Below are 12,102 nucleotides of genomic sequence, written 5' to 3'. Positions count from 1 at the left end.
ATTTTCCTGACACCACACTCCGAGGGCCCTCACCTCCTCCCTGTAGGCCGTCTTGCCGTTTTTGGTAATCAAGCCTACCACTGTAGTGTCGTCCGCAAACCTGATGATTGAGTTGGAGGTGTGCATGGCCATGCAGTCGTGGGTGAACAGGGAGTACAGGAGAGGGCTCAGAAGGCACCCTTGTGGGGCCCCAGTGTTGAGGATCAGCGGGGTGGAGATGTTGTTACCTACCCTCACCACCTGGGGGCAGCCCGTCAGGAAATCCAGTACCCAGTTGCACAGGGCGGGGTCGAGACTCAGGGTCTCGAGCTTGATGACGAGTTTGGAGGGTACTATGGTGTTAAATGCTGAGCTGTCGTCGATGAAACAGGATTCTCACATAGGTATTCCTCTTGTCCAGATGAGTTAGGGCAGTGTGCAGTGTGGTTGCGATTGCGTCTTCTGTGGACCTATTGGGGCGGTAAGCAAATTGGAGTGGGTCTAGGATGTCAGGTAGGGTGGAGGTGATATGGTCCTTGACTAGTCTCTCAAACTACTTCATGATGATGGAAGTGAGTGCTACGGGGCGGTAGTCATTTAGCTCAGTTACCTTAAATTCCTTGGGAACAGGAACAATGGTGGCCCTCTTGAAGCACGTGGGAACAGCAGACTGGGATAAGGATTGATTGAATATGTCTGTAAACACACCAGCCAGCTGCTCTGCGCATGCTCTGAGGACGCGGCTGGGGATGCCGTCTGGGCCTGCAGCCTTGTGAGGGTTAACACGTTTAAATGTTTTACTCACGTCGGCTGCAGTGAAGGAGAGTCCGCAGGTTTTGGTAGCGGGCCGTGTCAGTGGCACTGTATATTCCTCAAAGCGAGCAAAGAAGTTATTTAGTCTGTCTGGGAGCAAGACATCCTGGTCCGCGACAGGGCTGGTTTTCTTTTTGTAATCCGTGATTGACTGTAGACCCTGCCACATAGCTCTTGTGTCTGAGCCGTTGAATTGCAACTCTACTTTGTCTCTATACTGACGCTTAGATTGTTTGATTGCCTTGCGGAGGGAATAGCTACACTGTTTGTATTCGTTCATGTTTCCGGTCACCTTGCCCTGGTTAAAAGCAGTGGTTCGCGCTTTCAGTTTCGCGCGAATGCTGCCATCAATCCATGGTTTCTGGTTTGGGAATGTTTTAATCGTTGCTGTGGGTATGACATCACCAATGCACTTTCTAATGAACTCGCTCACCGAATCAGCGTATTCGTCAATGTTATTGTTGGACGCAATGCAGAACATATCCCAATCTACGTGATCGAAGCAGTCTTGAAGCGTGGAATCAGATTGGTCGGACCAGCGTTGAACAGACCTGAGTGCGGGAGCTTCTTGTTTTAGTTTCTGTCTGTAGGCTGGAAGCAACAAAATGGAGTCGTGGTCAGCTTTTCCGAAAGAAGGGCGGGGGAGGGCCTTATATGCATCGCGGAAGTTAGAATAACAATGATCCAGGGTTTTACCAGCCCCCCCGGCTTGGACAGAGCTTAGACTCTTATGGGTTAAAAGAACATCTCTCTCTTTGTGTTGTTTTCCCCCTTTCCTCTTTGCAATCTTAGCATGTTTGGTGTTAATATCACCAGCTTAAAGTAACACTGCAACGTTCTTCCCAGTTCTCCCCAGTCAGAGTAAAGTGTTATTCAGTGTGACACTGCAAGGCTCTCCAAATCCCCAGAGAGTATGATATGCCCTCCTTAAGCCCTTCAACTGGATCTCAGGGCACGCTAAGTACAGAGCTTACGCTTTTGGCACAATTCAAATCAAAGTACGGAAGGGGTACTGTACCTACTCCTTGATTTGATTATAGGGATGCTGGGGTTTGGTCGTAATTCCTGGGCTTGATCAGAATGGACTGAGGAGGGACTCAGAAATCAGGACATTTATGGGGCAAATCACAACTCGGTGTAGCAGGAGTACTTCTGCAGCCATTTGGATGACTTATAATTATAAGTCTATAAGGTGGAGGCATTTTACAAAAGGCTATTATATTTTACCATTTTGATTAAGTTTCTGATGGCTGAGGGATTTCTGCACTGTATTTTATGAACTCCACGCTAAGTAATCTTTATTGTTCTTCGACATAATGAAATCATATTTCTTCGAGATTTATCACATGGCTACCTGTTAGTGACTTAAAACTGTCAGTAGTGAAATGATCCTTAGCGACAGTTTTAATTATTAGAGATGACTCTTTGAGGTAGAGTCTGAGTGTCCGTATGTCTGGAGCGCTCTTAAATCTCAGAGTTTAATTGAAGGCCACAGAGAAAACGCATGTTATTTGCATGCAATGGCGCGCCCGGCCCCTGATGTATTTCCAATGCTCACTGAGAACTCCTACACTGGATAGAAAAACGGGACCTGCAAATTAAGAGACGAAACAAGACATTTTGGAGCAATAACACTCTTCGCATTCCTTTCAAATGATTTTTATGTGTAAAGGCTTTGAAGAAATAAGATCTGTGGAATTTAGATGGTGTTGGATTATCTGGATCTGTGGTTTAATGATGAAGCTCTCCCACCTTGGTATCTATGAGGATAGCCTCTTCGCCTATTCTCTTGTCCTTCTTTACTCTCCTCTCCTCTCCTGCCCCTACATCTCCAGGCCTTCACAATTTGTTAGAGTTACTCGGTCTGCATTGCCCTACCTAATTCCCACCCAATTACTGTCTAAATGAACCACAGGGCCGCTTAACTTGGTTTGACTTCCCATTGTTTAATTAATAAATTAGGCACTCAAGGCTAAATTAATCACCACTTATTCATAAGCTTAATTGACAATATTCAATTCTGCATATTACCTAAACATTCTGTTTCTGTTCTTTTTACAAACTGACCTGCTTGTTGTGTGCTGCTAGCCGGAAAAATGTAATTTATTTATGACTTCTGTCTGAGCTGGCTCAAGACCGCCGTGCCATGTTTGCACCGCTGCAATTTTCACAGGTAACGTTGGCATCTCTCAAGAAAAACTAGGGCAATTTGATTAATGTCGTCGTCTCCAAGTGAGGATCACAGACACGACAATAAAAACAACGCAGAGAGAGTGAGAACGAGAAGAGGAGAGACCGAGGCAGCAGTTAGCCAAAGGGTAAGACAGACAGACACAGACAGAGAGAGAGAGAGAGGATAAAGCCCTTGAATTTAATTGAATTGAGAGAGAGAGAGAGAGAGAGAGAGAGAGAGAGAGAGAGAGAGAGAGAGAGAGAGAGAGAGAGAGAGAGAGAGAGAGAGAGAGAGAGAGAGAGAGAGAGAGAGAGAGATCTGCAGTCATTCTCTTCCAAGGAGAATGAGGAATAAGGACAAGAAAGAGCACTTGCTTGTTTTTGGGGAGTTTAGCATACAAACAGACAGTGAATAATTAGTCCCAGGAGACGGATGGATCACCACACCATGTGAATAATTTCAACACATTCTAACACACTTGCTTTGTTCTTAAATGGCAAGGAAGAATGTTGTTACTCAGGATGTGTTGTCTCCTTACCTCCGGCCAATTGCCCTTTGCTCTGACACTCTAAGGTCAAGAACCCAGCCTGCATGCTCGAATGCACAAAAGAGGAGCTGTGAGGGCAACAACCAATAAATCAGCAACAAATACTGTACGAGAAAGCACAGTTTGAATATTACATTCCAATGCACAGTGCGATTGGCTGCACTACATAAAGCAGTGTGGAATAGAGATCTTTAAATTGAAAATATTAAGAGCATGACATTACTGAGACCTGGCACGGCATCTTCCTGGAATATCCCAGTCAGTAATAGAACTTCCACAACATCACCGCCGACGCAGAGGCCTGTAGCACCGAACACGTCTCAGCACAGATGTGATTACAGTAGGGTACAGTAGTGCCTCGCCATCAATTGATGCAACACATTGAATCTCATAAGAATAGAATACCGGTACACATGCACGTGTGCATGCACACTCACAAACATACACACACACACATACCAAAAACAGGCAACGGCAATAATGATAGCTCACCAAACAGGAAGACATCATATTATTTTAAAATACCATCTTGAACACAACAGAACAGGAGGAAGTTACTACACAGTGTACCAACAGTGTATAAGCAGGTTTGATACTGTGTGTAAAACCTTGAAAAGAGACAGGTTTTTCTGAGTACTTTCACCAAAGAGGGCTTCTATAGAATGTACTATGAATGCTGTTCACATAACCCATGCCAACATGAAAGGTTTTTGTCATTGCATAACATACTGTATTTAAGTGATGCAGTTTGATTGATTACAGTAAGGCTACTTACATGGATCGGCCACCCCGTCAGCATGTCCACTCTTCTGCAAAGAGAGAACACAAAGTGTTACTATTAGTCTCAGACAACAGCTGTCTGTTCTTCTTATCACAATATTGTGCCACATGTAATGTGTGTTTTCCTCTTTGAGAAAAGACCAGTAGAAGTGAGAAAGGTTTCACATTGTTTCCAGAGTATATTCATTCATCCTTTTCGGAAAATGTAATTTGTCAAGACTACAAGATGGCAGGTGTCATCTCTGTTTGCCTGGATATCTGTCAGGATGGTGTATATAGCTCAAGAAGCAAGAAGCACCATGCCTGTAAAGTTCATATTTATCCGCAGTGCAAAGACCACGTTGGGCTTCTCCGAGCAGATGTTCGGATTATGTACAGATGTGGGATCGTAATTTGATCACCCTGTTGCAGGATAACTTTTATATAATGCAGGAAATGTTAAACTTGAGGTTTAAAAAGGCTACTGAAGTTTGTGATTTCCACTTTGAAATTTAAGAGTTGATTTTCTCTTACAAAATTTTTTTATTAATTATCATCCACAAAATTATTCACGTTTCCTGTTGCTGTATGATTGTTTTCCTGCTATAGCAAACTGGCACAAATTAAGATCCTACATCTGTACATCCCCAACTCCCAGGCTAAGATATCTGCATAATTAAAGTGGCCAAACACAATAAGAGTAGGGGAATTGAAATAGATGGGAATCATTCTGAAGGGTCACAGTGAGGAAGCCTAAATGAATACTTGCTACCTACTATACCATTTGTACTGTACCATCATAAAGCCAGTACCACCAAACTAGCTTAACCTTAGTATCTAGAAAGACGGATATCTGGTTAGCATTTCATAAATAATGTCTCACTGCTTTTACCACCTGTGTGGAAATAGCTGGTCTCTGTTGCCAATACACAATACATTTGGCATACAGTCTGGAGCTTTTGTATAGTATGTAGGCAATACAGCATTCATTTTCTGTGAGTCCTCACACAGAGCATGAAACCAAAACAATGCCTCCTCTTACATCTCTACATGACAGCTGCTAATTGATGCGATGTGACAACTAGCATCCCTCACACTAAATCTGGCTTGTAATGAGCTTGACTGATAAAGCGTATGTGTCTGATAGCCTTCTTGGCAACCGCAGAGAGCCCTTGGACTTTGGAGACTTTCTGAAGACACACCGCTGCCTTTCAACAGAATGTGCTTCCGTGTGATTACAGAGATTTGGGCCAAGTCAAACCCTCCTCTTTCATGCCATCTGCCTGTTTTAATTGCAGACGTGCGTCCTCATCATGGCAGAGCAAAGCGTTTGCACTGATCAGATGCCTTCCTTTCTATCATTTCAAGAGGGTCCTGTTTATTCAGTTGATTAGAGACTGTCAGTGCGTTGTGAACCACTGAGAAAACACAGAGCAGACAAAGAGAGACAGAACACTGCTCTAGGCCTAGACTCAATCAGCTAGCTAATATCTGTGTGTTTTTCTGCCGTTTGGCTCCCATTTAAACTCCCTGACTAGATTCAATTGAACATCATACAGCATCCATGCACACATATTTTTGGGAGAGGCACAACTGTAACAGCAAGGTAACTCAGCCCAAGCTGTGTTGTAATGGATGCTGGTAGAATATATGCCTCTCGTATGCCTCTGTTCCTCTCCTATAAGGGTGCTGTGCAGCCACTCTCATTCAAACCTCCATATGCTCGCTTTCATTTAAGCTTTCATTTAAGCCAACCTGTGCCAGCTCGGCTAGCTAGACTCAGCACACAGACGACTGTATACACAGAGCCATGCTGGCAGCCATTAGACTCTGATAAGGAAGAGCAGACTAGACAATATGAACCTTGTTTGGATGCCCACAATGTATGGAGATGAAATAGAGAAAAGCTGTCAATTGCCATGGGTATATTAGGTTAAATTCAAACAAAGCTAGCACACAAAGCTAAGAATGTGTCTGGTATGTTAATGTGAAATCAGTTCGGAAATGGGGAAAATCATTGATGTCAACTGACGGGCACACAACACACTAACAGTGCCTTTGGAAAGTATTCAGACCCCTTTATGTTACAGCCTTATTCTAAAATGGAATACATCGTTTTTTCTCATCAATCTACACACAATACCCCATAATGACAGAGCAAAAACAGGTTTTTAGAATTTGTTTAGCAAATTAGTTTTACTCAGTACTTTGTTGAAGCACCTTTGGCAGCAAATACAGCCTTGCGTCTTCTTGGGTATGATGCAACAAACTTGGCACACCTGTATTTGGGGAGTTTCTCCCATTCTTCTCAGCAGATCCTCTCAAGCTCTGTCAGGTTGGATGGGGAACGTCGCAGCACAACTATTTTCAGGTCTCTCCATAGATGTTCGATCTGGTACAAGTCCGGACTCTGGGCCACTCAAGGACATTCAGAGACTTATCTCGAGGCCACTCCTGTGTTGTCTTGGCTGTGTGTTTAGGGTAATGTCCTGTTGGAAGGTGAACCTTCACTCCAGTCTGAGGTCGTGTGCACTCTGGAGCAGGTTTTCATCACAGATCTTTCTGTACTTTGCTCCGTTCATCTTTCCCTCAATCCTGACTAGTCTGCCAGTCCCTGCTGCTGGTAAACATTCGCACTGCATGATGTTGCCACCACCATGCTTCACTGTAGAGATGGTGCCAGGTTTCCTCCATACGCGATGCTTGGCATTCAGGTCAAAGAGCTCAATCTAGGTTTCATCAGACCAGAGAATCTTGTTTCTCATGGTCTCACTACTTTAGGTGCTTTGGCAAACTTCAAGGAGCAGTCATGTGCCTTATACTGAGGAGTGGCTTCCATCTGGCCACTCTACTATAAAGACCTGATTGGTGAGGTGCAGCAGAGATGGTTGTCCTTCTGGAAGTTTCTTCCATCTCCACAGAGGAACTCTGGAGCTCTGTCAGAGTGACCATCGGGTTCAATTGCTCAGTTTGGCTGGGCGGCCAGCTCTAGGAAGAGTCTTGGTGGTTCCAAACTTATTCCATTTAAGAATGATGGAGGCCACTGTGTTCTTGGGGACCTTCAATGCTGCCAACATTTTTTGTAACCCTTCCCCAGGTCTGTTCCTTGACACAATCCTTTCTCGGAGCTCGACGGACAATTCCTTCGACCTCATTTTTAAAATTGTATTTGACACTTACTTAACTCATGGCTTAGTTTTTGCTCTGACATGCACTGTCAACTGTGTGACCTTATATAGACAGTTGTGTGCCTATCCAAATCATTTCCAATCAATTGGATTTACCACAGGTGGACTCCAATCAAGTTGTAGAAACATCTCAAGTATGATCAATGGAAACAGGATGCACCTGGGCCCAATCTCACAGCAAAGGGCTGAACACTTATGTAAATAAGGTATTTATGTTTGTTTTTTTATATATATATATATATATATATATTTGCAAAATATTTCGAAAAACCTGTTTTTTCTTTATCATTATAGGATATTGTGTGTAGATTGATGAGGAACATTTTTTATTTAATCAATTTTAGAATAAGGCTGTAACGTAACAAACTTTGGAACTAGTCAACGGGTCTGAATACTTTCTGAATGCACTGTAAGTGTATGTGTGCCTCTCAGTAAACACCAATCACCTCTTTCAGAAAATAAGCAAAAAACACATCCAGTCTGAAGATGAAAGCTGAATACAATGCAATACATGACTTTGACAAATCCTAAAGTAAAGCAAAAACTTTCCTGCAGCTGAAAATTCTGGCAAATCTCAACTGACAAATTACTTTTCCGTGAATTCTAATTTCCCCCTGCATTCCATTTGTGTGGTTAGTAGTGTGGTTTGTGTGGTTAGTAGTGTGGTGTGTGTGGTTAGTAGTGTGGTTTGTGTGGTTAGTAGTGTGGTGTGTGTGGTTAGTAGTGTGGTTTGTGTGGTTAGTAGTGTGGTGTGTGTGGTTAGTAGTGTGGTTTGTGTGGTTAGTAGTGTGGTTTGTGTGGTTAGTAGTGTGGTGTGTGTGGTTAGTAGTGTGGTGTGTGTGGTTAGTAGTGTGGTTTGTGTGGTTAGTAGTGTGGTTTGTGTGGTTAGTAGTGTGGTGTGTGTGGTTAGTAGTGTGGTTTGTGTGGTTAGTAGTGTGGTTTGTGTGGTTAGTAGTATGGTTTGTGTGGTTAGTAGTGTGGTGTGTGTGGTTAGTAGTGTGGTTTGTGTGGTTAGTAGTGTGGTTAGTAGGAGTGTCGGGAGTCATGCTGCATGCTTTCCCTGATATTTACTGCTGTGATTTATCCTCTTAAGTGTTTCTATTCATTGTAATTACATTGCTGTACTTCCAAAGATGGAGGGAGACAACAGAGTCCCACTGAGTTTTCAAGAGATTTTTACATGCCCAGAGTTTCCCTAATAAAAGGCATAATCGCTTTCCTAGTGGAGGGCAAGACGGGTCAGGCTGAGAGAGAGGATGCAGGCTCACTGCTAATACGGAGCCACGTACCCAGGCCGCTCTACTCGTGATATGACAACTTTCCCCCATGAAACAGCCCCAGCGTGAGAATGAGATGGAGACCTACTTAATGTAATGGCTCTGGGTGTAAATAGTCATTGTGTTGTAATGGATGACCTATAAACAATGATTGCATTAACTGGGGAAAATGCCTATTTGCATGATTTTATCTGACAGGTTCTGCAGTGTAGTTAGTTCTACTAGTGAACTTGTGTAATTAATGTGGATTAATTGAACATCACACCACACCACACCTTTATGTTAAGTTTAATAGACTCTAGCTAATTGATCCAACACGTTACAAATCCCACAATAGAAATGTAAAGGTCATTTCTGATTGAGCTGACATATGCAGCGTTCACCGTGAATGCAGTCTTCTCTAAAGCGGGAACACTGCCTTTAAATATCAATCACGCTGTAAAACTGAACTTCTGCGATGCGGATTGAATAGAGCCCTAAGTTTTTGTTATAAAAAAAGTAATATATATAGCCAGGATTATCTACTGTTTTCCAGGGAGTCTTTGAAAAGACAACATACTGTACATGTTTTTGTTGAATTTATTTGACTTATTGATCAAATGAAGAACCATAATTGTTTGGGTTCATTACAAATGAATTAAGCTATACAGTTGTCCAGGCTATATTATCCAAGGGAAATATCACTAAGCTTCACTTTATTCTCACTTGATAGATATGACTGATTACACTGTTTTGAAGTGTTGTTGCTTTCACAAATCACATGTTTCAAAAGAGTGCACAGGTGCTGTATGTAATCAAATCAAAGGTATTTATAGCAGATCTGTTGAGTCAATTTGTTTCTGCTATTAGCTATTTTAGTACAAAGCTAGCTGAGAAAAGAACACAAGCCTGAACAGAGATATATTGGCCTCTTCAGAAGCTGAGAAAAGCAACATAAAGTCGCTCAAAGTGCATATCATCATCTGTAAGTACCATAGTGGTAAAACAACCTTGTCTTCACCAATCATTGCCCCAAATGGACTCCATTTCATTCAGATTTACATGCAGATACCACTGTAAGTGTCACAATAAAGACGTCTGTGTAAATTCCCTCTAGGTCACAGATCTTGAGGACTTGACTACAAACTTGAGTGGGTTAAAAAAAAACGAGTGCATCTCGAGAGCTTGGGACTATTAGGTTCTATCTGAATTTTTTTCCAAATGTAGTTATTGACATATCATTGTTCTTATCAATGTCATCTACCTATATAGTATTCTGAATTGCCAAATTCATGTTATTAAGTTCAAAAGAATACAAGATAAAAAAATAGCTGACACCATTCAAACGGAATGGGGCTTCAGAATTGTAAAGCCAATTATCTCAGAATAATCTTTTTGCAGATAGAACCTTATAGTCCCAAACTCTCGTCATGCTAATCTCAAACCTCACAGTTGCCCAATTTCCCCCGCTCTCCATCCTTATCTTTCCCCTGTATCCTCAATACCGTCTCCATCATATTTCCTATTTTCCATACTCTCCTCATTCTTCTAGTTTATTCCTATCCCTCTCTCTATGGACTGAATCATGTTTATAATCCAGAAGGTAAAAAAAGGTTGAAATGCAGAGTGAATTGGATTCTGAGATATGGCTTTGCGAGCTGTGAGGCTGTTATGTGAGGTTCCATGATAGCAGAGGTTGGAATGGGAAATTGAGAGAGAAGAAGACTGATGCCTTATGGCTGACCCTGCAAGAGCCAGGTGGCCTGATGGCCTATCATGGTGGCTGATGGCCTTATCACCAGGACAATGGCGGCTCTGCCTAGCATTTATCAGCTCATTATTTACCCAGCAATTACCTAAAGATGGTCCTGAGGAAAATCAAATCAAATCAAATCTTATTTGTCACATACACATGGTTAGCAGATGTTAATGCGAGTGTAGCGAAATGCGAAATGTACAGCTATCTCTGTTTTAAACTTGCATAGGGTTACAAAGGGAGGGCATATTACTGGAACCTTTCCATGTTTACCAGTACACAACCAGAATGTTGTTAACTTTCAACTTTTGGTTGATTCAGATTGTCTGTAATTATCTCTGGCTCTCTGTGTGGTCTTATCATGTAAAATACACTACATGGTCAAAAGTATGGGGACCACCGTTCAAATGAATGGATTCAGCTATTTCAGACACACCCGTGGCTGACAGGTGTATAACATGGAGGACACAGCCATGCAATCTCCATAGACAAATATTGTCAGTAGAATGGTCCATCCTGAAGAGCTCAGTGACTTTCAATGTGGCACCATCATAGGATGCCACCTTTCCAACAAGTCAGTTTGTCAAATTGTTGCCCTGCTAGAGCTGCCCCAGTCAACTGCACGTGCTGTTATTGTGAAGTGGAAACGTCTAGGAGCAACAATGGCTCAGCCGCAAAGTGGTAGGCCACACAAACTCACAGAATGGGACCGTTGAGCCCTTTTTAAGCATAGTGCTTAAAAATCACCTGTCCTCGGTTGCAACACTCACTACCAAGTTCCAAACTGCCTCTGGAATCAAAGTCAGCACAATAACTGTTGATTGGGAGATACATGAAATGGGTTTCCATGGCCGAGCAGCCGGACACAGGCCTAAGATCACCATGCGCAATGCCAAGCGTCGGCTGGAGTGGTGTAAAGCCGAACAGAGGCAGTCAACATTTTGAACTATTTAACCATAAACGTAATTGGACTCTGGAGCAGTGGAAACGCATTCTCTGGAGTGATGAATCACATGTCAAAGTGTAGGTGATATGCATATTGGCTACAGTCAGTCAGGTCCAGGCCGATGCTGACAGGAGGGAGGCACCAGAAAATGTAGCCCCATTTTAATGAGACTTATAAGTACATATATTTATTGGCTAAACGCCAGTCATGTTTAACAAATCTAATGTAGGATAATTAACGTCTAAAGGCTTGATTCTGTCATACCCTGTTCATATAGGAGAGAAAGGCCAGTGCCTTTTGTGCACCTTGCAATCTGAGCAGAGGCAGTCGACATTTTGAAACTATTTAACCATAAACGTAAATGTTTAAAACCTAGATGTTTTTTTGTAATTTTATAAGGCATGTCTTACTGTGTTCCGGATTATTTTATCAGTATTTCTGATTAAAATCAGTATTTCTCTCAAGTTCTCAACTTTCTTTCATTGTCCAGCAGCCAAAGACACAATCCTAGTCATGTTAAAAACCCATAATAATTGTTGCATCTTTAGATCTTCATTCTTTCTAAATTTCTAAATAATATTTTTTATCTTTGTCATATGAAACCGATCGCTTTCATGAATTCATTAATTTGCATTTGCGGTGTGCTTTGGAGAATGGTGTTTTCCTGATAATTGCATTTTGGAAC

General features: G+C 42.3%; 1 protein-coding gene across 1 annotated transcript in view; it reads right to left on the bottom strand.

The window, feature by feature from the left end:
- The window catches only part of LOC112228197 (follistatin-related protein 4-like), a 235,837-nt gene that overhangs the window by 199,569 nt on the left and 24,166 nt on the right, over positions 1 to 12,102 (bottom strand). Inside the window, exon 3 of the mRNA XM_024393305.2 lies at positions 4,288 to 4,321. Coding sequence (XP_024249073.1) covers positions 4,288 to 4,321 — 34 coding nt within the window. The remainder of the gene's footprint in view (positions 1 to 4,287; positions 4,322 to 12,102) is intronic.

The sequence above is a fragment of the Oncorhynchus tshawytscha genome, linkage group LG30 (assembly GCF_018296145.1).
Source record: "Oncorhynchus tshawytscha isolate Ot180627B linkage group LG30, Otsh_v2.0, whole genome shotgun sequence".
In the NCBI taxonomy this organism is placed as follows: Eukaryota; Metazoa; Chordata; class Actinopteri; order Salmoniformes; family Salmonidae; genus Oncorhynchus; species Oncorhynchus tshawytscha.
This window is presented reverse-complemented; position numbering and strand designations above follow the sequence as displayed.